We start from the raw sequence: 25,545 nt of genomic DNA, 5'->3' as shown, positions 1-25,545 counted from the left end.
GAAAGGGGAGATGACTTTAACCAGGAGGCTGAGGCAGGTGGATCTCAAGTTTGAGGACATCATGAGCAAGAGTGAGGAAAGCCTGTCTTAAAACTGTGATGAATTGAGCAGGGGAAAAACTAATGTAGAAGAGTCTAGTTGATGCAGGACACGATGGCCACTGCCGAGGGACTGCTACTCCCTTGCTGTGAAGGCTTCTCTTCCATGCTCACACTGCTCTGCAGTCCGCAGCTGCAGCCTCAGTTCACAGGGAAGATAATGGAGGCAGACCTGAGGAATCATGGTCCTTTTGGTTCATGGTTTCCAACAAAGCAACAAACTCACTCCCTTCCTCATAATAAACAAACATGGCAAACAGTCGCATACGGATCCAATAACTCAGAACTCAATCTGGAATAAATGGCTTAGTTTATCACACAGCAATGTCCAAATGCTATTTAACAAAAACACTTTAAACACGCACAGTGGGGTGCCATGGAACCCATGTGGAGGTCTGAGGACAACTGGCCAGAGTTCTCTCCTAGGATGTGAGTTCTGGGGATAGAACTCAAGTCCTTAGGATCTGGAGCAGTCCTTGACAGCCTTTACCTGTTAAGCCATTACTGTTTTGTTTTTAAGAAACTTTAAAGTGTGTGCAAGAATAAGAAAACATGGCTGGGCATGGTGGCGCATAACTTTAATCCCAGCGCCCAGGAAGCAGAGGCGGCAGATCTCTGTGAGTTCGAGGCCAGCCTCATTTACAAAATGAGTTCCAGGACAGCCAAGGCTACACAGAGAAACCTTGTCTTGAAAAACCAAAAAGGGGGAAAATATGTGCCAACTGTGGCCTGTCTCTGAGGACAAGGGGAGTCACTGACTGAAAAAGGGACAGAAGGAGCCCATGGTGCCCACTGGGAACAGATCACTGATCTGAATCTGGGACAAGAAGCACACTTCACTGTGTGTGTGTGCCCACATGTGCACCCACATTGGGCGAACACTCCCAAGTTCCAATGACAGAGCCTGGGGCTGGTAAGGAGGGTCAGCGGCAGAACCAGCTCGCACTCTTGGCTGCAGAGCTGCTGGGTCTGTCATCTCACACCAGAGGCAGAGACATGAGGGTTATCAGTTGAGGCCAACCTGGGTCACATGTCAAAGCCAAGGCCACCCTAAATATCATAGCAACATCCCATCTCAAAAAAGTGAAGGGCTCGGGACTTGTATGTGAGGGCCTGGGTCTGATTCCCAAGCACTGTAAATCGATCAACCAATCAGTCAATCAATCCAAACCACAAGACAAACAAAAGTAAACCAACAGTCTGGATGACAACAGCCATATGTGATAGTGGCACTTGGGAGGTGGAGGCAGGAAAATTAAGACTTCAAGGTCAAGGTCGTGGAACAAGGAAGGAGACAAGACCTGGGATACACATCACTGTCCTCACCGCGGACTGGGTTTGAAATATAACCAGCCTCAAGCAAAGCGGGGACATGTGAGAAAGACACAGGACCCAGCTTGGAAGGTGATCCGGCTGGTCATATCTGAGACCAGGCTAGCTCCTGAAAAAACAACGATGGCAAGATTGCAACCCACTCAATGAAAAATGAAACACTTATCTATAAATTAAAAATAAAGTGAGGCCAGGCAGGGCAGCTGCCACCTGGGTTTTCAGCACTCCAAAGGCAGGGAGACTGCCATGAGTTCCAGGCCAGCCTAGGGTAAACACTCTATCTTAAACAAACAAACAAACAAAAACCCACAAAGAATAAAGTAGGAATTAATTTTTCACTTTACAGTAAAAGTCTGCCAAACCCTGTCTTAGACAAGTCACTGACAGTGATGGGGCAAATGCCAGCCGAGCTGCTGACAGGACTCAGTGAAGTCACAGCATCAATTCAACCATGCTCCTGTCTCAGGTGCCATTTGATCCAACCTAAGAAACATCTTCCTGGCCTCAGAGTGAAGGGCACTGCAGGCTGCCCTGTCCTCTCCGCGTGGAGGCAGGGATCTGGTGGCAGTTAAGGCCCCATAGAACACAAAGGAATGGGGCCACACACCTGTGAGATGGGCAACAATTCAGGCTCCCGTCATCTGAAGCAAGATCACCTGTAATGTTTCCTTTGTTTTTATAATGTTTGTTTTTATAAAATTTAAAATAATGTTTTTAATGTTTAAAAGCATGGTTTCCTTTTCACTTTCATCTGCGACATGACTCAAAAACCAGCCAAGGAAGGCACCAGGAGACAGTGGTGCTGAGACAGGCATCAGCTTTGAGCCCAAACAATTATAGAAAGAAACACTGCTTTATATAACAAGATTACAAATGTATGTCTTAGCTAGAAGAACAACAAGAAAAAAATTTCTAAGATCAGTGAATAAATGTGCTCTTCTAGGTTAAGAGTATTTACAATTTTTAAAAAAAGTTTGGCTAGAAAAGTAAAGTGCCAAGACTGACACAACACAGCAGCAAGAAGTCTCCAGCTCTCACAGACAGTCTCACCATCTTCCCCAAGAAAAATTAAAACCATGAGCCTGCAGAGACGGCTCAGCAGGTAAGTGCATTGGCTGCTCTCCCAGAAGACCAGGATTCCCAGCTCACAACTGTCTCTAACTCCAGTTCCAGGAGATCCAACACCCCCACATAGACACATATGCAGGCAAAACATCAATGCACATAAAATAAAAATTAAATTAAAAAATTAGAAATAACATAGCTTACAAAGTTTGCCAAACACAAGCATCGATTTCTGAGTCTGACAGTTCTGTAGATTGTTCGTGGCTCTGACAGCTGTGGCTACCACACTGGCTCCAGGGACACAGGACTGTACTCGGTCTGACTGGGGCAGCGATCAGGATCAGGATCAGGTCGATGCTCCGTCTCACCTCACACTCACTTTTCTCCGGTGATGAAGAGGTGGACGCTCTTTGGAGACTGCAGCATCTGTGCTGCCCGCTCCACGCCAACCACAGCTGCCAGCCTCTGGGCATCGTACTTGGAATAGAGCACAGTGCAGGTCCACGTGGCCTCCTCGCCTCTGCTAGTGGCTCTCAGCATGTTACAGACTTCACTGTAGAAGTGAGGGTAGGTCGGCAGCTCGTAGAATATCAGGTTCCTGATGCCTTTTATGGTGTACCTGTGAGGAAGGCGGGGCCTGATGAGCCAGCAGAAGCTGTGCTGCCAACGGCCTCACAGACCCACGGCTCACTGCGTTGCTACATGCCTGGGGCCAAAGTCAGAGCACGAACCATGGGCAGAAAGTGACCCTAGAGCTAGAGGTTTTATTTTTGACACAACACGACTGAACTCCTAACCCTGAGTTTAAGACAATGATAGCAGAGGGAGGAATGCGGGGACAGAAGGGACGGGATAACAACTGAGATGTAATATGAATAAATCAATAAAAAATCAGGAAAAAAGATGATAACAGAAATTTGTATGTCTTCAAAATCTTTTTTGGAGATAGGGTTTCTCTATGTAGCCCCTGCTGACCTAGAACTTGCTAGTAGACCAGGCTGGCCTCAAACTGGCAGGGAACCACCTGCCTCTGCCTCCTCCTGAGTGCTGGGGTTGAAGACTGTGCCACGATGCCTGGCCCAGGATGCCCAGTTTTCAAATGCACTCGTGCCCTCCCTCTACCCTCCTCCCCATCTATTTACAGGACACAGTCTCACTACAGAGCCCTGGTTGGCCTGGAACTTGTGGTGTAGATCAGGTTGGCTTCAACCTACAAAGATCTACTTGCCTCTGAAGTGCTGGTGTAAGCCACAACATCTGATCTTTTTAAAACCATTTTTTTAGATTGCATTTACTTTACACACGTGTGTGTGTACCACAGCACACAGGCAGAGGTCAAATGACAACTTGTAGGAGTCAGTTCTTTTTTCCCCATGGGGGACCCAGATACCTTTACTCGCCAGCCCCATATTTTTTTACAGACAAGGTCTTGCTCTGTCGCCCAAGCTGGCTTCGAACACATGAAACCAAGGCTGGCCAAGGACACGTAACAATCCACCTGCTTCAGCCTCCCAGAATGTTGGAGTTACAGCTTGTCACCACCCCTGCAGAAATGGGAAGCCAGTGACCAGCAGCAAGAAGCTGTCAGAGGAGGAAAATGGCCCTGTGGGTGAGAGATGTGCCACTGAGCCTGGTAACTTGAGCTCCATGCCCTGAGGTCAATTTCTGGGCCCCACATGCCAGAGGAGAACTGACTCCATCAAGAAGCCTCTGATCACCACCCATGCTCACACACTAAATAAGGGCTCCAAACCTGCCAGAGGAAACCCTACACACCTTCAGAGTCAGGTACAAGGGGGTGAGGTCAGACTAGGGCATAAATAAACGGCACCAACAGCAGCAAGCCATCTGTTGGTCCTTTTCCATCGCTGTGGACAGAGAGATGACCCAAGTTTATCCACTGCACAAAGCAATTAGTTTCAGTAGCTCATAAACGTCCACCTCAGTCTCTGCATCACAGTGGAATTCAGGGTGCAGACTGCAGGGACTCACTGAACAGCTGGAGTCAAGGTCAAACGTCCCTCTGGGATCCAGCAGCAGACAAGCTGACGAGGCTGATTTTCCTGTTAGAGTATCTTGCACACAGATGGTGTGAAACTACAACAGAACTTTATCTCATTCACAGTGGAGAGCTTTTCTTTTCTTTTATCTCACAGCTCATCATGACATAATTCATTAAAAAAAAAAGATGTGTATGTGTGAGTGTGTGTATACGTAAGCCTGCGGAGTCAGGAAAGGGCACTGGGTCCCCTGGAACTGAAATTACAGACGTTGTGGCCACCATGTGGGTGTGAGAATCAAATCCCAGTGCTCTTACAGCCACCAAGCCGCCTCTGCAGCCCTGGCTCCCCTGTCACCTTCCCCACTGAGGAACCCTGAGTGAACCTCAGCAGACTGCTCTAATTTGATATTAAGACACGCATAAGCCAGACATGGTGAGGTACACCCATGACGTCAGCACTCGGGAGGTGAAGGCAGGAGGAACTTAAGGACATTATCCTCAGCTACGCAGAGAGCCAGCCTGTGCTACAAGTGTCCCTGCCTTACATACAGAAACTAGCAAACAACCCCACACAGCCCACCACCACCACCACAAACCCAACAGTGACTGCGCTGCTCAGCTCTGTCATAGGAAACAATGTAATATCCATACAGAACCTACACACCAGGGCACCCAGGAAATCCATCAGCAGCACCTCAGACAGAAAGCTAAGCCCTCTATCTGCTACAGGAATTTGAATCCTGTGGAAGAGGGAAGGTTGCTATGGCAACTACCAAATCCAGACAAGACTAGAACAGCCACCTACACACTGACCAGCAGACAAGGTGCATTTGAACATAAGGACTATTCACTTCAGTGTGTGTATGCAATTGAAAAGTCACACAGAACACAGAAAAGCAAGAAAGGCAGTGTAACAGAGTGTGTGTGTGTGTGTGTGTGTGTGTGTGTGTGTGTGTGCGCGCGCGCGCCTGTGTTTGCATGTGCATGCACTCGAAGTGCTATGGGTGGTGCTCACAGCCTCCCACATAGCAGCCCTTGGCTTTGTAGAGGCTGTGGAGAAGATGGAAAAGGGCAAGGTGCAATGTATACACTTAAATGCGTGCAGCTTTTGTTTGTTTGTTTTGTTTTTCAAGACAGGGTTTCTCTGTGTATCTTTAGCTATCCTGGACTCACTTTGTAGACCAGGCTGGCCTCAAACTCAGTGATCCATCCACCTGCCTCTGCCTCCCAAGTGCTGAGATTAAAGGCATGCACTACCATGCCCAGCTCATGCATGCAGCTTTTATGATGCCAAGTTTTCCTTTCAAAATCTATTTTAAGGAAACAACTAGGTGAATATATAATCAAAATACATGCATGTGGATGTGCCTGCAGAACTGTGCACACAGTATGCCAAGGAACCAGGACACACTGGACTCTGCGCCCTCCAGATGCTCAGTCTGTCATATGAAATGATGTAACATTTGCACAGAGCCTAAACCTCTGTACACCTTAAGTTACCTCTTGCTTAACAGTGTCAGCGCTGTGTGAAGAGCTGCGCTAAACTACACTGCTTAGGAGGGCTGGAGAGAGGGCCCAGTGCTGAGAGCACCTGCTGCTCTTTCAGAGGGCTCAGGTTTCATTCCCAGCGCCCACATGGCAGCTCAAGGCCGCCTGTGAGCCCAGTTCTGGGGTATCCAATGCCCTCGGGGGGAAAGCAGCACACACACATGCACACGCAGACACAAGAAAAGTATTGCTTAGGGAACAGTGACACGGGAGAAGCCGGCATTCAGTACTGATACACATCCTTCTTTCAACATATAGTTGGTTGAATCTGAGAATACAGGACCCACAGATATGAAGGGCTCCCCATAATTACAAAATCAAAACAAAAACAAACACACAAACCCCCTATTTGGTCATTAAAAGGAGATGAGGTTTGTTTCATAACTAACCAGTCCAGCAGTTATCCACAGCAAACACTGCACACAGTATGCACTACTCTTGAGGAAGGCTTTTTAGAGTGGGGCCACCTAGCAGACCCACCTTGACCCAGTGGCTCTGGGGAATGGCATCACCCCAAACATGCAAGCTGGCATTGTGTACCATGAGATGAGGCAGCTCTAGTAGAATCAAGTCTCAGGTAGAATTCCGAACAGAAGCATTCCTCTAACAGCAGCCAAACTAATCACACTGGTCATCTGGCCTCTTCCTCTGTAAGGACCCTGTCTATCCCCGGGAGCTGACTTCAGCAGTGCAGAGATGCGACTCAGCATATGGCTTGTTGAGAACTCTCAAGAATTCTAAAGGTGGGCGGTGGTGGCACACACCTCTAATCCCAGAACTCAGGAGGCAGAGGCAGGCGGATCTGAGTTCAAGGCCAGCCTAGTCTATAGAGCATGTTCCAGGGCGGCCATGAACACAGAGAAACTCTGTCTAGGGGTGGGGAGTGGGGACAGGGACAAATAACCAACAACAAAAGAATTCTAATACACATCCAAGTTTGGGGACCACTTGCCCAAATAATAAGCAACTAGATAACCTAGATTACGGCATCTAATTATAGAAAACACGATATGACCCTTTTAAAAAATGTCATGAAAGACAACAAAAGCAGAGAATAGTGTAGATCATCCTGGGCCAGGCCACCCCGCTGAGCTGCCGGGCACAGGGAAGGGCTGGCAGCACTCCTGCTCTCTACACACCAGAATGATCCTACAGGGTGACGTCAAGAACATCCTCCTGACAGCCGAGTGTCCCAGGGAACACACGGCCCCTGGCTGAGACTAAGCCATGGACACCCTTGTATCCTGGACTGAGGAACAGCCAGGGAAAGTTGCTCCAGGCCACACATAACAGTGACACCAAGTGCCAGGACACAGGCGTTGTCACAAGGGAGAACACTCTGGTGTGAGCAGATGTGTGCTGCAAGCCTCGCTCAGGAAGCCTTTTACCTTTCCTCTCTTTACCTGCTCAGGTTACTCTTGTCTGTTTCAATTTGCTCACACCGTGCCTAGGAGCCTCAAAGGAACAAGAAGGCTGAGTCTGTTCAGAGGCAGCTGTGCAGTCCTTCCCTGCACTCACACCAGTGCGGGAGGAAGGACCAGCCCCGCCCCAGCCCTTCTCAGTGCCCGACAGCCTGCGTCTGGTTTATAACTTGCCCGTATCTTGGAACCTGCCCTATTGCAGCAGTGCGCAGCAAAGGCACCACCCTGGGAACAGTCATGCCCACACACCCAGCCGCCCTAAGACGCCTTTGCTTTCCTGCTTCCCTTCTCTTCTCAACTGTCAACCAGCTGGACACCGCTGTGACGAGGAAACAGACCAGCAACCCAAGGCGCCTCCAGCCTTGAACACACAGCTTGCAAAAAGGAGTAAAAAGGCCAGTTTTAGACTAGTGTTGGGCACAAATAGAGTGAAGGCCTTTATCTGCCCCTGAAGGAAAAAAATACCGTATTTATGATGGGGCAAATATGCTTACAATTAGATATATGACCCAAACACATATAATTTATCTAAGGCTATATTGACAGCCATCTGTCAATCACTGCATACCCGCCCCTGGGTATGTCCTGGGTATGCCCTTCCTCCACCTAAGCTCATAAAAATAATCCTGACCCATATGCTTGCTACAGCTACTGCCTACTCTACCCTGCGGGGCCTGCTCTCTTTTCACTATTACCTTTAATAAACCTACCTTTCCTGCCGCTTTTCTATGTCTTATTCAACTCTTTGTCTGAGACACGAAGAGCTGAGACATGGAGTTGCAGAGCCCTGAGACCCCTCTAGTAACACACGCACCCTAGCAAGTCCAGAGCTACCAGTAACTAACAAGCTAATCAGGATTTAAGAAGTAAAGCAAAAAGACTAGCCAAGGTGTTGTTAGTGACCTGGCACTAAATCCAATCACACACTGAAACACTACAAGTATTTAACCCTGAGCCCTGAGTTTTTGCTGTGCACATCAAGTGGCCCAGAGCCCTGGTTCTCTACAGTGAGCTGGCCGCCTGGGTGTGAGTGCTCAGCCTCCACCTCCCCACGCTCACCTGGGCTGCTCCTGCCCTGCTCTTTAACCTTGGGCTGCTTCTGTGAGGTCTCTGGGCCACACAGGGCTCAAGCTTTGGCTTTATCCTTCCCAACAATGCCCACTTCCGGAAGTAAGCAACCAACTAACCCTGAGTCCCCTACCCACCAACCCACAGTGCAGGGTCTAGGGATGCCTGCATAGCCCTCAGGGCGGAGCCTGTCCTGTTTTACCTTTTGTAGAAATGGAAGCGTTCTGTGAGGAGCAGAAATTGCTTTTCTCCTTGGAGAAAGAAGTGTCTCGCTCTGGAGACCCCAGACTTTTGTGTATACTCGCAGATGTGGGTGAAGTTCAGCTCTTCTTTCTTGAAGTAATTTCGGAGACGCACAAAGTCAAAATAGGAGGGGACGTAGATGAGTGTGTGCGACATGACGGCATCGCGGTACTGAGGCAAAATCTTGTTTGTGAAAAACTGAAACCTGATTAGGAAAGGACAAGGACCAGGTTAAACACGCAGAGCCAGCTCAAGGCAGGCAGCAACAGTGTGGGACACGCGCAGAGCAGAGCTCACGGTAGGCAGCAACAGTGTGGCCACACGCAGAGCAGAGCTCACGGCAGGCAGCAACAGTGTGGGACACATGCAGAGCAGAGCTCACGGCAGGCAGCAACAGTGTGGGACACATGCAGAGCAGAGCTCACGGCAGGCAGCAACAGTGTGGGACACGCGCAGAGCAGAGCTCACGGCAGGCAGTGTGGGCCACACACCACAACTTAAGAGGTGACAGGCCAATGGCTGACTTCTTTTCAAAGACAGTAACTTGATAAACACATACAAAATGGGATTGCTCAGTTTCGTGCAGATGCAGACGCAGTGCCACATGTGCCAGAGAACTAGTGCAGCTTACACCACGCATGCACTCACAACAGCAAGCCCTGCCTGGAGCACACCAGGCCCAGAGATGGCAAATGTGGAGAGAATTAGACAGCCGGCTCTTCTCTGAAGAGCTCACAACTGAGTAAGACGGCCTGGAGCATTTCACTGCCCTCAGCAGCATGGTGTGATTTTCAGTGTCTCAACCGAGGGGCCAGGAGGACTGGCTTCAGTCCCAGCCTTGCTTCTAGCTCTGAGATTGAGGGCAAGCCTCCCCCCAACCCCCCCAGGTCTTCCAGGCTTGATTCCTTCTCCGTCAAGGGCATGGCTGAATTCAGCTTGACAGTAATACCAAAAACAAGAGTCCAGCTAACTATGCACGCAAAGCCAGCTCTTCAGCGCGGCCCTGTGCCTGTGGCAGGGTTACCTGGCATCGATCACTGAAGGCAGGTCTTGGGCTTCCATCCTCTGGAAGACGTGAGGGAGCTGCACCAACACATGGCTGATGGCGCCTGTCATTGGGACATTCCTCACGGCCACCTGCCAGGAGGTGAGAACTTTAGGCGGCAGCACCGTTTGCTCATCACTTGCCATTAACTCCTCCACTTCATGACCCAACCTAGTCTGTGCTTCAGGACTCACCTGGCCTTGAGTATTAGCACAGTGCTTGTTGAACACGGAGTTGATCTGGGGATCCTGCAGGGCACCGAAGAGCAGGGTCTGGCGGTAGTACTTGGACCAGTTATTGAGGCTCCACATGCGTACCCGAGAGAAGTCCACTCCATGTGAGTCCAAGGGTAGCAAGTTCATGTGCTTCATCAAATGCTTAGAGCAGAACACCACCATCAGTGCCTCCCAAGCATGTGTGTGGGCACCGTGGGCATTTATAATCCACCATCCCCTTAACCCACCTCCCAAGTGATAGCAGAAAAATAACCTCAGACGGTGACTTGCTCAAGGCCCACTGAACACTCTAGTAAGAATATAAGTACAAACCGGCTGTGCTCTGCCCTTCATAAGAAGACAGGCCAGCTACTGGCGTATTCCTTTAAGAGGAGTCTTTAAATTAGGCATGGTAGGGCACTCCTGAAAGCCAAGCAGGTAGGAGTTTGAGATCAAGACTGTGTCAGAGGCCACAAGAACTACTGAAGGGACCAGTGCGGGGAGAGGGCAGATAGGGCGAGCGGTGCAAAGTACAACACGCACACATGAAAGGATCACACGAAACCCATTACTCTATACTTTAACAGAGAACAATCAATAATAAAAATACTAAGTGAAAAGAAAACAAGATGCTCATAAGGAACGTGTGAAATCAGACTGGTCACTGTTGGGGCTGTGAACTTCCGTCTTTCAATGACTGGATCTGAAAATGAGTGATGGGGTGGCTCAGTGACAGATTCTTGCCTACCACGGCCACAATCGTGTGTCAATTCCCAGTAAAGAACAGAAAACTACAACAGTACCAGTAGAGGCCGAGAGCTGTGGCACTTGATATCTAGCAACAGGCCTTTTCTGTTTTTTTCTTCGAGACAGGGTCTTGCTGTGTAAGCTCAACCTGGCCTGGAATACCATAGTCCGGTCTGGCCATGAACTTACTGTAATCCTCCTGCTTCAGCTCCCAGGTGTCAGGCTTACAGATGTGAGCTACCTTGCCATATCCACTTCAGCTGCATTTTAACACACCGAAGGACCCTCCCCAAGGGTCACAACTGCTACAAGCTGATTTTCACTTTCTAAGTATCACCTGTGCTTCATGTTCCCCAAACTCACTATAAATCTCAAAGTCCTTAGACGGAAGCAGAGGTAGCTGTCATCTGCCTTAAAAAAAAAATCATAGCTCTGTGGTAAGAATAATTCCCCTGTCTTTTCATCCTAAAACTAAGAGCACTGCCTTGTGAGAAGACAGAATTAGACCTTGAAGACTTCCCAGGAGACAAGGTCCCATGTAAGAAATGCCAGTCAGGCCTGGGAGATGGCTCAGCAGGTTCAGAGCACTTGCTGTCCTCCAGGGCCCACACTGGGCGGCTCACAACCACCTCTAACTTCATTCCCAGGGATCAGATGCCTTCTTTGGGCACCCACACACACGTGGGCATACAACAAACAAGCAAACAAAAACTTTAATCTAAAAAACAAACAAGAGACATAGGCAAGCCAGGTACGGATGCATGTCTATGAACCAGCACTCCAGATGCCGAGGCGGGAAGATGGGGTTAAGAACAGCCTGAGCTACACAGCCAGCCCTTGCCCCTCCCCCAAAACACTTTACGCCATGTTTTCCCATCTTCCTGGGAATTGTGTGAGAGCTTACCAGCTAAACGGGTTCTTGGTGAAGACTGCCACCACCCACACATCTATCCTTACCAGAAAGAGACTTTTTAAGGAAAATAAATCTTTTGGGGAAATTTGAAATTTGAAAACAGTGACAAGAATTTCCCCCTCACTGGGTAGTTTTAATAACTGACTGCCCTACTTATAGAAGAGGAACAAATCAATTTCACAAACTGGGAGATATAAACTTCCTGCTTCCTTTGAGACACAACCATACAGGCTTTGATTAGGTAAACGGTACAGGTAGCTGTTTAAGACTTAAGCCATCCGAGATGTACCGAGCAAGGACGCATCCTTCCAAAGGGGAAACCCAGCATTACCAAGACATGTTCCCAGTTCTGCATGAGGTAAACGTCAGCCTGGTCAATGATGAGGAGCTCAACAGAGGACAGGAAGTCGAAATCTCTCTTCTTTTCCCCTTCACTGCCGATGATGGTCCTCAAGCCCAGCGGGGAGGCGATGAGGATGTCAGAGGAGTAGAAGGGGGCGTAGAGGCGGATGCTCCTCTGAAGTATGGCCACTCCTGAAACACACCACATGTCAACTCCCACGCCAGCCTCGAATGCTTATCACCCTGTGCTGCTTCCTAGGCTGGGCCTGATGCCGGCTTCTTAGCCACTCCAGTCATGCTGCAAATACTCAGTAAATGTTGTGAGTGAGGCCCAATATGAGTAGTTTCCTACGCAGGAGTAAGTTTCCTACGAACTTACGGTGAAAAGGGATCAGAGAAGCACAATGTGAAAGTCGGGTGCATGTCTTAAGCTTTGGTGGGCACTGTACAGACAAGATGGAGATCCAGCCTTACCCACACACCTTTGAATTTTCTTAGCCTTCTCAGGGTGACCCCACCCAGTCCCTGTGACCCCCAACTCTCTGAGAGGCCCCGAGAGTGCCTGTTGATGTGTACCAGCTGCAGCCAACCCCGTTCCACAGTAATGCACAAGCCTCCCTACATGGTCTTGGAGCCTCCACCCAGGAGCCAAGAGAGACTCCCGTGGCTGGCAAGCAAGAGGTGCCAAGAGCACACAGTTCTGCTGGAAGACTGAGCCAGCGGCCCTCCAGCTCGACAGGAGCCAGGCGTTACCAATCCTGAAGTGGTCGTCAATGTTGCCCACGAACACAGCTTCATAATCCTCAGGCCTCTTCAGGTTGGGAGGTCTCTCCTCAGGGTCAGATCCATACTCCCCCTGAAACCTCTTTTTGTTGCTCACAATGATTTTCTTCTTGCTGTCCCCCTCAAGGAGGCTGATGAAGAGCTGGACCACCCGAAGGGCAGCCTCCCGGAAGGGCACCACTATAAGTACCTGTGGGGGGCAAAGGCAGCTCAGACGTGGGTACCTGCACAAAGACCTGGCTCAGTAAGGGAAGCCAAGTGCCGCCTGTACCCACACAAACACGTCCTGTGAACTTCAGTCTCAAGGCTCTATGGGAGACATTTCTCAAGCAAAACTGGGAAATACTTTCCAAATAAGGAAATGCCTGCAGCTGGGAGATAAAAACTTATTTCCAAACCAAGGGGGTCCACAACTCAAGGACAGAAATACACAGGGCCTTTGAGGGAAAGTAAGACCCACTCGAACAAATGCAGAGTGGTGGTTTGAATGATAGTGGTCCCACAGGCTCACGTTTGAATGCCTGGGCCCCAGTTGGTAGAACTGTTTGGGAAGGACTAGAAGGTGTGGCCATGGTGGAGGAGGTGTGTCACTGAGGGTGAGCGTTGAGGATTCAAAAGGCTCCTGGTGTTCTGCATGTGCCTCTAGTGGATCAAGATGTGAGTGGTCAGCTGTTCCTGCTGCCATCTTTGTCCCGCCCTCACAGACTCCAGCCCTCTGACACTGTACACTCAGTTAAATGCCTTCTTATACAATTTGACTTGGTCATGTTTTGTTAAACCAATAGAAAGGTAACTAAAAGACAGAGTAAGAAAACAAAATATAGAAAAGGATTTTTAAAAAATTATTATTTTTTAGCATAATCTCTAGAACAGTTTTGAAACCAGTGACGACACATTTCTGAACTGGAAAAACAGGATTCAAATTTCCAAGCCTCTTAAAAATGCTTAAAGATGGTGCCTAAGAGATGATTCTGTGGTTTAGAGCACTTGCTGCTCTTGCAAAGGACCAGAGTTTAGTTCCCTGTATCACATGATGGCCCCAAACCACCCTAACTCCAGTTCCAGGGGCTCTGAGATGGCCTGACGTCCATAGGCACCAGGCAAGCATGTGGTGCATATATATTCATGCTGGTAGAACACTCATACACATAAAAGTAAATAATTAAAAATAAATGCATAAAGTTTCTGCTGGGCAGAAAATCAGAAGATGCTTAATACAGAGCTAATTTCTAACTACCTGTTATTCTTGTGCAAATAACAGACTTACTGGTGTGAGCCTAGTCAAACCCTGAGATTGCAATCATAAATCTCATTTTCCCAGAGCATCCAATAGCAACAGACAGCCTCAACTGCTCACTCTGAGGGAGCCTCCCAGAAAGCAGCTGCTGGCCAAAGAAGTAAGTAACCTGCCCTAATGGCAGACCAAGGCTTAGGAGGCTGGGTTACTGTCCTGGTGGTGACAACAGCTACCAAACAAGGGGCCAGACTAAAAACCTGTAAGCGCTCCATCAATACTGAATCCCGCTGAGCTCAGCAGAAGCCTGAAACCCTGAGCTCCTACAAGAAGACAGGTGGAGCGAGTGTGGGCACAAGGCCTGGCTCCTCGGCACCATGAGACATGTAGGCAGAGTTAAGTCTATCTCCTTTCCCACTAGAGCCTCAACTCGGGCAGAGGTCAGACTGGACAAAGCACAAGTCAACACGACATTCCTGAAGCAGCAGGGACTCTACAGCACAAACAGGGATCTTCAGATTGAAGGATGCTGTGTGTGGCCGAGGTGGAAGGCCTGATTCTATCAGCCTCTGCTACTCTTTGCCCTGGGCCGTCTGGGAATCTGGGTCTGTCCACAGCCACCACATATAGGGAGTGGATAAATAAATGCACTAAGGCTCTAGTGAGAGACCACTGGCAATGGGGTGTCTGCATGTTTGGGGTTTGTCCCTGAGAGCACCTGCAGCCTCTTTCATTGTCCTGCACCTCAGGCTCACCTGACTGTGTTAGTGACTGAGGATTCACCACCCAGTCAGCTGTCAACACACGCATGGCTCGTGGCCTCCCTGACAGCAAGGCTCTCCTGCTGCAACCCACCTTAGGCCTGGTGAGTCCTTGGTCCCTGAAGTCATCATCTTCCCCCACCCCAAGTTTCTGGCTCCGGCGCCTACTGTTGTTCGCCAGCACCTGGGCATTGGCTTTGAGGACGTGGTTGATGGCGTGCAGGCAGTACACATGGCGGACCTCCTCTCCGTTCCTCAGGGCAGTCCTCTCAGGGTAGAACAGGTCCCGGTAAGAATTCATAATGGCGAACAGCTCTTTCTGGAGTGGGGTGAAGGGGCTGTTTGATTTTTGAGGCCCAGATAGGAACTGGCTATTGGTCTTCATCCAGGTGGATTCCAGAGGCTTCTGAAGATGAAGTGACTTTAGGTCAATATCCTTTGGAGGTTTAAATGTTTCCATCTTCGGGAACTTGGATGAAAAGACAAGCTGCCCCAGGATGGGCCACTAGGGATAGAGGGATCGAGAGCCAGGTTAGACATGAGCAGCACGCCTGACACTCACACATCATCACAGGTCATTCATGTTCCTCACCCAGCCCTGCCGGGCAGGTGCTGAGCCTCACAGAGGCAGGAGGGTGCTGCCAACAGTTACACAAGCAGCTTAGAGCCTGACTTCAGACCTGACTCCCTCACTGTCCTGAGGAACACGTCTGAGGAGAGTCAACTTCCTTCGGATAGGTCAGATAGCTTCTGCAATGTGTGGCACAGAAGGGCTCAGTCTTGGACTCGGTCCATCCTCGGTCTCTCTTTTTTAGAGACATGCCTAACAGAACTTCAAAGGATGCTACCTGGTGAGATACATGTTTACATTAGAGTCACTTCAGCAATAAGAGAAGGAATGAGCTGCAGGTGGCTGAACAGCCTGGGTGGCGCAGCTTCTCAAAAGGTACAGTTGCTGACCAGTGCACTGACAAGCAGAGACAGAGGTGAGCTCAGCAGACGTGGGGTTAGGAATGAGGGCTGTGAAAGGAAGTGGAAGTGGTAAAAAGCAGCAATGGGGCCAGGCATGGCGGCACACACCTTTGATCCCAGTACTGGGGAGGCAGAGGCAGGCAGAGCTCTTGAGTTTGAAGCCAACCAGAGCTACACAGTGAGACCCTGTTGGTGAGACCACACAGTGCTAGAGTGTTCCAAAGCCTGACTGTGCAAGTAGAAATGGGATCCAACAGGCTGCTGAGATGGCTCAGATGGCTGCTCTTCCAAAGGTCCTGAGTTCAATTCCTAGCAACCACATGGTGGCTCACAGCCATCTATATGAGATCTGGCGCCCTCTCCTGGTGTGCAGGTGTACATGCAGGCCAAACACTATAATAAATGAAGTGGGATCCTAAGAAGACAGCACTCTACAGAGGACCTGAGCCTGGGACGCATGAGCTTCAGGCAGCAGTAAACGGCATCTAGGTCCATTTTCTGGCTGTGACACTGCACTGCACATGTGATGTGCTTCCATGGGCAAAACCAGCAACAAGCACATGAGACCTCTTTGACTGATTTCTTACATCTGCACGTATGTCTGCAATCTCTTCACTTATAAGCTGGAAAGGGAGGAAAGATAACTAGACCACGTATGGTATCACACCCATAACACCAGCACCTGGGAGGCTGAAGCAAGGGGCCTCACAGAAGCTCCAGATATGTCCAAACGAAACCCACCATGGATAACGAATACATGGCAATAAACCACAGACCCGTTTCTGTGGGGCTTTCCCTTGTGCCTGGAGAGCCAAGCAGCACTTACTTTCAGTTGCTGGGTGGTTGGAGGGCTCGAAGCAGCAGCTTGAATTTCCTTTTCTTTCAGTTGTTTGTTGACATGTTGTTGAAATGGATCTAATTCAGAACAGAGTTCTCAGCACAGTGAGCAAATGCAGGGCTTTCTAGTCTCCTCAGAGAGGCAGACCCATCTCTAGTGTCTGCTGATCGCCTGGCCCACTGCCAACTCATCCTCCAGCCCGTAAGCGTGTCTGACAAGCTGACCCCCAGAATGTACACGCTGATCACATGACACTTCAGCCTCAAGGTCAGGAACTTGAACCCACCTCCTCAGCATTTCTCAACCACACAGGCCTGCACTCTGCACCAAAGGCCTGGCCTTGCTTTCCCTCACAGGGGTCCATTGTGGCCGGCACAGCACTGGCTCTAGGCAGAGACTGTCCACAGGGACAGTCACACTCCTCAGTCCCTCCCATGCCTCACCCATCCACACAAGCCAGCACACGTGTCCATCGTAGCTGGAGGATGACAAGATCGCTGAGAGTCGTCTCCATACATTCTGTGCAGCCAGACACACAACCCTCAGTGTTCACCCAAGCTAGCAAACAGTTTCTATGCTAGCCCTTGCATGCAGGTGATCATCACCTCTGTGCCCACAGCACTCAGGTGACCCTCAGCCCTCCCTCTGTGCTCTCTCCTTGAGAAGCAGCAAGGATCCAATCAGAGAAAAGCCAAATGACAGCACCTGCGGTAAATACCACGCCAACAGTGAGCACACCAGGAAGCCCGGCCAGTCTAGCTGCAGATACGCAGAGGCCCGGACAGCCGGCTTCCTGCTTCTGTGCAGGCTCCTACTGTCACTGCTCATGGGTTCTATAAGATGCCATGAATTCCACCTCTCCTCCCGCTCCATCAAAGACCAGCAGATCCAACTAGGCCACACAAGGACTCAGCTTCATGCATGCTGAAGCCCACCTGCATAACACTGGGAAAGGCAGACACAGAAGGACACCGGCTTGACCTCCCCACCCATCAGACTGACATACAGAAACCAGCTGGCAGCCATTTGGTCACAGCATGGTGAGCATACAGGGAATTGGGAGTGGTGGCTTTGGGGGCTGCTCCTTCTAATAAGAACACTCCGACTGGCCCTTCCTGGGCCTCACAAACCTAAAACAGTGCTGCTCCCATGAAGAGGAGCGGGTGGGAGGAAGACGGGCACTCCCTCCCTTCTCTTCTGCCTCTTAGGAGGACAGAGGCGTCCTCAGATTCCAACTCTAAGGCCTGAGGCCTGAGGCCTGGCCGCCCACGCCCGCCCTTCAGCCCCTTCTTCCTCACACTAACTCCTGACAGCACAGCGCGGACAAGTGTCTGCCCAGCCCCTCACGTGGCACTGCTGGGCGCTGCAGACTAACCGCACAAGGGCTGCGGAACAGGCCACTCCCACCTTGGGATGCTCCCTGGGGACAACCGCCCCCATGATCCTCTTCCAGAAAGTTGGTTTCCAGGCTGAACAGTGACTCGTGTTTTGCATCTGTGAACTCCTCTGAGGACCTCTGTGCTGTGTCAGGTGGCTCTTTCCCATCTTTTCCTTTTGGGTTGTCAGCTAGGGATGTTTCTGAAATATTGAAAAACATTTTGTAAAATTGATGGGGCGTGCTAGAGCTCTGTGGGTTCCAGGCCAGCCTGCTCAACATAGCAATTTCCAGACAGCCAGGCCTACAGAGTCAAACCCTTCAAAAATGCTCACTCATAACCAAATATTGACAAAATAAACACTGATGCTCATTGTACTATTTATTTATTTATCTTTGGGTTTTCAGGGCAGGGTTTCTCTGTGCTGCCCTAGGCTGTCCTGGAACTCACTTTCTAGACCAGGCTAGCTCTGAACTTACAGAGATCTGCCTACCATAGCCTCCCATGTGCTGGGACAAAAGGTGTGCACCATCACACCCGACATTATTTTTAAATAATAATCAGGAAATTTGGTGGAAGTGACCTTGCATATTAAGGCAGATTAAGGACCTGAGTGATGAACTAGGCTCTGTTACTAAGCTGGGTGTTGAGCTTAGAGGCATGCTAGAACTCTACTTGTCATATTACTGATTAAATCTATGTTCCAAATGGTGGCTTTCCATTCAGGAAGTCAAGTGACTATTTTGTTTTTTGAGATAGGGTTTTCTTTAGTTTAGCCTCTTTGCTAACCCACTATCAGCCCAGATGACCTTGAACTTTTGACCCTCCCATTTCTACCTCCATCTTTGTCTGGTACATGAGTGCTGGCATGGAACCCAGGGCTCTGTGTGCCAGGCAGACACTACCAGCGGGGCCATATCCTTCCTCAGTGCGGTAGGCCCCTCCGTTTGTAGAAGGCTTGAGTAAACAACAGAGGCAGTTGTGCCCTAACAGGAGGACTTCCAGCAAAGTGCCTTTGAACTCCAGCTGTGACAGTGAAGGTCCCTCTGAAGGCCACCCTGCCTGACTGCTGCCCATCGGGTATGCAGGACTTGCCGAGCCTTCACAGTCACATGAGCCAATTCCTTAAAATAGATTTCTGTCAGAATTAGGAGCTACTCTGGAGAATTCTAATAAACCCAGTTCTAGAACTTACTCTAAAATAGTGCACCAAGATACACATCAAAAATGTTCAGAGCAGCCTGAACTACGTTAAGAAATAACATGGAGCAAATTAATTATCTGTCAAAGGAACAGTCAATACTGAGTGCTATATTCAGGAAATTCTGTGAATCTGGAGTTACATTACAGAGAAAATGGTTCAGGCTGAGAACAGAACTCAGTTGTAGAACACAGGTGGGAAGCATTGGGTTCAACTCCTCATAATGCAAAATAAACTATAACAATAAAATGAAATAAAAAAAATTAAACAGAACATCCATATATCTAAGAAGCAAATTGCAGAAATTTAGGAGCCTATCACCTGCATACATGTACACACACCATGAACACATATATGCAATCCCACATACAGAAACCAAAGGCTACAGATGTACTATTAAAGATACTTAGACTAACCCTCCAGCCCTTACCTTCACCAAGTGCTAGAATTAAAGGCGCCACCACCACACTTGGTGTTATTAGTCTGGGGAGAAACTCAGGGTTTTCTTTATCCAAGGCAAACATTCAATCACGGTGCTACCTCCTCAGACCCTTCTCACATTCCTGTGGTAAATATACACTGTGCTTATAAATAAAACAACAAACCCCATTTCCTCCAAGTTTTAAATGCAAAGAACCTAGCATCAAGGACCTGCAAACACCCAGAAGTTAAGGCAATGTAGGTTTCTGTTTGTCTTTGGTTTTTTTTTTTTTTAAGCCAGGGTTTCTCTGTGTAGCCTTGGCTGTCCTAGACTCACTTTGTAGACTAGGCTGGCCTTGAACTCACAGCAATCCACCCGCCTCTGCCTCCCGAGTGCTGGGATTAAAAGTATGAGTCACTATGCCCAGGCAAAGCAAAAGATTTTTATCCCAGTAAAGCTAACTAGGTAAAATACTACATGGCAGGTTAAAGTTTAAAAAAAAAATTTCCCCAGCATGCTCAAGGCCCTCGATGGTTTGGTGGCCAGAAGGAAGAAAAGGCCAGGGATGAAACCCAGTGGGAAAAGTACTTGCCTGGCAGATATGAAGCCCAGCACCATGGGGGGCGGGGCGGGGTGGGGTGGGGAAGACATGAAGACTATGTCAGTAGGCATGGTGTGCACACCTTAAATACCAGCACTTGGGAAGTGAGCTTGAAGCTACACAGCAAAGTACAAGGCACCAGTTAGGGACACACAGTGACATAAGGAAAACAGGACTGAGAGGCTGAGATGCTAGGCTGCATGTGCCTAGCAATCAGCAATAAAAAGCAAAGGATTAAGAACAGTAACACAAAGAGATAAACACAGATACAAGCCAGCACAGGGGTCGGGGTAGAAGGGGGAGGAAGCAGGAGGATTGTCATGACTAGACACCACAGTGTGGGCCTCCCGCAGCTAATCTACAGTGACGCAGTCAGGTCGGCGACGGCAAACAGCTAACAGTTTCTGGAGGTGATGGACGGCACCTATTTGTCAAAGCTCAAGCTGCATATAAGCATGAGGCACATTTATTATGATTATTATTTTATTTATCATCATCATCATCATCTTTATCACTACTACTACTATTGCTGTGTTTATGGATCTGGTTAGTCTGAGCTGTTAAGCTGTCACAGCAAGAGCTTATACCGAATGCACTGTCACATCAGCCCACACTGGAGTCATTCTGTCTGCATATAAAATATACTCTAATGAAGCTGATTTTTTTAAAGGCATTTAAGCCAGGCATTGTGGTTTAACACCTCTGTATTCCCAAAGCAGGAGTAGACTCATGAGCTCCAGGGCAGCCTGGCCTACACAGAGAGACCTGCACTCAAAAGACACTAAGGGCCAAGTAGAGCCTAAGCTGATATACCCAAGGTCTTGAGTTTGATTCCCCAGCACGGAAGAAGAAGATCCCCTCGAATAGCAGCCCGAGCCCTGAGACGAGTCTCTCTGGGCCGTCAACACTCGCACCTCTCAGAATCTCCTTACGGGCCCAGCAGGGGCAGACAGGTTTCCTCAACATCGCATCTCTAGCTGTTTCATATAAGCACAATCTACAACATAAAAATCTGTGTGTGTTTTCATGTCTACCTTCCGTCACACCCTGTCTCCACTGAAGAGGAATACCTCCTTTGAGAAGTGAGCTGTCACAGTGACTAAATCCTGTTCCTCTGATAAGCTGAGCCGTCTTCATTAGGCTAGAAGGTCCCGCAAAGAGTAAGGCAACAGTATTTTCCTGATGAGAGGCTCCTGTTTCCCCACCAGAGTCTCAAAAACATAACCAAACCCAACAGGGCTGAATCTCTACTTGGGAGCCTCATGCCCCACTTAGCCACACAGCACGGACAGAGGACAGGCCACCTCCAAACACTTACGCTCCTGCGCCTCAGCTGACGCGGCTGCTTCTTCACTGCTATCTTCATCATCCATTTCTGCATCTCCTGAAGCGCTGCCATCATCAACATCCTCCTCTTCCTCCTCCTCGTCATCTTCCTCCTCCTCCTCCTCTTCAGAAACAGTCTTTAGTGTGGCCAGCAGCCTGTGGTACCCAGAAATGCGCTCTTGTTCACTCTCTGATTCACTTTCAGAATGTGAAGAGTCTGAACTCTCTGACTAGAGAAAAACGGGAATTTTTTTAAAGCAAAATTAAATTGGTTTACTGTAACACGAAAAAGAGAAAAGAGGACATGAGACACACATGGTAACGGAGTTTCCTCAGCCATAAAGAATGAAATTATACCCAGTGCAAAGAGACAGAATAGGACAGAATTAAGTAAAATAAGACAGACTGAAGGCAAGTACTGTTTTCTATTACACGAAGAAACTAGATTTAAAAGAAGGAGGCATGAAATCAAAATAATTTGGCAAGAGACCAGCAAAGGCAGAAGGCAAAAGGCCAAAGGAAATAACAAAGAAGTAGTATTAATATGATCAAGTATTTATGCCTCGAAATGCCCCAACGGAACTCACTACTTCTATGTAACAAATATACACTAATTAAAAGGGGAGGGGGAACCCAATGAGCTTTTTGGCAAATATTTCAGTCTCCTCTCTTCATGCAAGCCCGGCATGAAATACTTAAAACAGCTGACCAAGTTATGGTTCTAACTCATATTAGCTGCACAGGGAAAGAAAACTGACTTTTCAAACAAAGTTTTAGGTTACGGACTTTAACTTACATCTAAGGCATTAGGCTTCATGTTCAAGGCCCAAGAGAAATTTCAAACAAAACGGAGCCCAGTGGCAATGCCTGCAACCCCAGCACTCACTCAGGGAGGGGAGGCAGAGGCAGGCGATCTCTGAGGCGGAGGCCAGCCTGGTCTACAAAGGGAGTCCAGGACAGCCAGGGCTACACAGAGAAACCCTGTCAAGAACCGCTGCCCGCCCCCAATGCACACGGCCTGCCAAAGAAATTACCAACAAGTGCCCATGTCAGGGTGTGCTGACCCCTTGTTCACTTTACACTGAGTGTGAGGCCTTTCAGGCTGAGCGCGCAGAGCCGGAGCTCTGACGAACCTCTTCCACAGGGGCACGGGGCGGTTTCCAATTACAGCTTCTACAGAAACACGGGACTGGTTCCTGCCATCGCCATCACTTAAAACTAACATCACTAAAGTCACAGTTTCCATTCGAAACAGAAAAACACAGACACGCACCAGAGCTTTACTTTTACACACAACCTTAAGGTGACAACCCAATCCCAACCACTACGAAGAAAAAAAGCATTACCAGCTGACAAATCTGTGGCTTTGCCTCCTTTTTGGAAACCCTGAAAAGAAACGGACAGCGTTAAAAGTTAGCTGCTAATCTGTAATAATCACGAAAGGAACTAGTGGTTTTACTTTAAGGGAAAAAAATGCCGAACACAGAATAATAACCAGTCATTATTAAAAAAAAAAAAAAAGACTGCACAAAGGCAGGTATGACCGGAAGACAAATGGGTTACAAATGACTTCAATGACAATGACGTGAGAAAGAACAAGGAAAAAACTAGCTTCGCGACCACACGTCGGGGTCCGCCCCTCGCCGGCCAGCTGTCTGCGTCTTGTTCGTGCAAACCCTTCCGTGCCCGGGTGGCCGGCCCCCACCGAGCCGCGCGCCCGGACCTGTCGTAGAAGGGGTGCTCCTCGCCGAAGTCGCGGAGGTGCTTCTTCTGCTTCTTGGTCATTGTGCTGAGCAGCTGGCTGCGGCCGCGGCTCCCGCGTTTGCCCATGGCGGAAACGTCAGGCTCGCCGCCACGGAACTCAACAGGGTTCCCCTGTGGGATGTTGACGCACGTGGGAGCGCCCGCTGTACGGCAGAGGGCGGCGCCGTAAAGCACAGCTGCTTTAACGTCCTGCGACCACGACAGGAGTTACACCCTCCTGGTCGCGATGCTGCCCTCTGCCGGAGCTCCTCCAGCTCGCGGGAGTGTCTGCGCATGCGTGCCCGCAACGCCGGCTTCCCGGGGAACAGGGCGCCTTACCTTGTGCTTGTCTTTTACCTTGCTTTTTTCCCTCCCTCCCTCCCTCCCTCCCTTCCTTTTCTTCCCTTCCTTCTCTTCCTTCCCTTCCTTCCTGCCTTCCCTTCCATCTTTTCTTTTCTTTCTTTTTTTTCCTTCGGGGGTTGGGGGATGAGGTTAATAGTCCTTCCCCCCCCCCCCCCTCCCCGGAGCTAAGACCTGGTTTTCAAGCAGTCTAACCGCTGCTTAGCCAAACCGCGCGCTTCGCTTTGGGATGTGGAAATCAGCCTCTGTCCGTGTTGCTAGCAGAAATGGTAGAGTGCGCTTAAGGATGCCGGCACCTCCGGACGCGGTCCAAACGGTTCTGGTGAATCAGACTGATGAGGCAGATGTGGAAAGAAAATCTGAACTTGGGATATTATACTCTAGGGACTGGGAGTGCGTGAGGAGAGCCTCCCCCGACACTCCTTTAACGAAAGCTAGCACGGTAGATAAAATAGCATCTTACATGCGTTATCACCAAAACGAATCAATCTGTACATTTAAAGTTGATGTGTATTCGTGAGTGTGAGAAATAGCCTAAAGGGGGCGTCGCTCAAGGTACGTCACAAATCCTGGGGTTTGCTCCTCAACGTTGGATAAAATACAACAAACCCACACAGCAAATAAACAAGCTGAGCCTGGTGACTCATGCCTGTAATCTCAGTTCCCAGGAGGCTGAGGCAAGAAGACGGGGTGTTGGAGACCTTTAGATAAAGTTGGCCTGGCATGGTGGTACACACCTTTAATCCCAGCACTTCGGCGGCAGAGGCTTGCAGATCTCTGAATTTGAGGTTACCCTACTTCTCAAAGAAAAAAAAATTTTTTTTACACCTGAATAAAGATAGAAAAGTGAGGAAACAGAGCTGAGGCCTGTATTTCACGAACACACAGCAATGGGTGAGGCTGTTTGAGACCACACAAGGCATACTTCCTTTCAGGACTGAGGTTCAGTGAAAACACAGTTGTAGCTCCGGCCCTGACTGCAGACTCCGGGCACAGCAGGAGACTTGAGACCGTGTTTCTGTGTAGAGTTGGGCTTTGTCAGGTGCACTCCACCCGCTGCCCCAGGGTCTCCTACTACTAAGTTAGCTTGGGGGCTGGAGGAGCTAGTGTGGAGAGGAAAAGACAGAGCAGGAAAGTATCAAAGGCCGTGCAACCGAAGGCTGGTGGCCAGCAGCTGGCCTTGCCGAGGACGCCATTAAGAGACACCTGTCTTCTGCTCAGTTGAAAGATAAAAGGTGTAGTCACTTAGGTAAACAAAGCCTGTTTGCAAAGTGTCCTCACAGGTTTTATGGCTCTGGTCGCCCTGTAACCTGGCTCTAACCTCACTGCACCCCAGGTGCCCCCACACTCCCACACCTCCACCCCCCAGACAAGCAGTTTCGTGTCCTCGCAGAAGCAGCTGAAGGCCCCGCCCTTGAGGTGATGCTTGACTCTCACCTGGTTTCCAGGACGCAAGTCTAGATTTTTCCCAGTTTTAGGCAAAAACTTACCCTATCTCCAACCAAGTGGTCTCAGCATTGGCTTGTCCAATATTGGGAAACAAGCTCCTTTCTCCTTAAAATAATTGATATTCGACTTTAACAATGTTGTATAACCTGAATACTTCTTGCGGAAGCTGTCTTTGTACATGCACACAAGCACATAGATAACATACACGCATGTGGGTTTACTTTTAAAATCGATTTTTATTTTGGTTTTCTTACATTGTTCTCCCTGCTTCATTCACCCCAGTCCCTTCCAATACTCCAGCCCGAGGTAGGAGAGAGGGAAGGCTGTGGGAGGGGGGCGTAGCGTTCCTTAGCTGCTCCCTGCTGCTTAGCAAGGTCCTTGGGTTCCTTCGGGCAAGTCTGCCCTCATCTCAGGACATCTCCAACCTCCTGCCAAACTGCA

The 25,545-nt window shown here is 49.2% G+C and overlaps 1 protein-coding gene across 2 annotated transcripts; it reads right to left on the bottom strand.

Moving 5' to 3' along the window:
• Positions 1-391: 391 nt before the first annotated feature.
• Positions 392-23,493, bottom strand: UTP25 (UTP25 small subunit processome component). 2 transcript variants are annotated; one of them, XM_084789652.1, is made up of 12 exons: positions 23,276-23,493; positions 22,899-22,938; positions 21,545-21,782; positions 18,035-18,205; positions 16,616-16,704; positions 14,912-15,322; positions 12,793-13,012; positions 12,029-12,231; positions 10,017-10,199; positions 9,802-9,914; positions 8,737-8,982; positions 392-3,114 (listed from the first exon to the last, which is right to left on the bottom strand). In XM_084789652.1, exons 1-12 carry the CDS (start codon positions 23,380-23,382, stop codon positions 2,871-2,873), a joined length of 2,265 nt encoding a protein of 754 aa, XP_084645778.1. In that variant the 5' UTR covers positions 23,383-23,493; the 3' UTR covers positions 392-2,870. The 2 variants fall into 2 exon arrangements, with proteins under 2 accessions (XP_084645778.1, XP_084645777.1); XM_084789651.1 differs by lacking the exon at positions 23,276-23,493 and having other exon boundaries at positions 21,545-21,708; positions 22,899-22,932.
• Between the last annotated feature and the right edge of the window lie 2,052 nt (positions 23,494-25,545).

The sequence above is a fragment of the Acomys minous genome, assembly GCF_964271855.1.
Source record: "Acomys minous genome assembly, chromosome: 1".
In the NCBI taxonomy this organism is placed as follows: domain Eukaryota; kingdom Metazoa; phylum Chordata; class Mammalia; order Rodentia; family Muridae; genus Acomys; species Acomys minous.
This window is presented reverse-complemented; position numbering and strand designations above follow the sequence as displayed.

Coding starts and splice junctions, on each gene's coding strand:
- UTP25 (XM_084789652.1), bottom strand. CDS start 23,382: ATGGGCAAACGCGGGAGCCGCGGCCGCAGCCAGCTGCTCAGCACAATG. Junction 21,783..22,898: donor AGCCACAGATTTGTCAGCTG/GTAATGCTTTTT, acceptor GTTTTTCTCTAG/TCAGAGAGTTCAGACTCTTC. Junction 12,232..12,792: donor TGACGACCACTTCAGGATTG/GTAACGCCTGGC, acceptor GGTGTGTTTCAG/GAGTGGCCATACTTCAGAGG.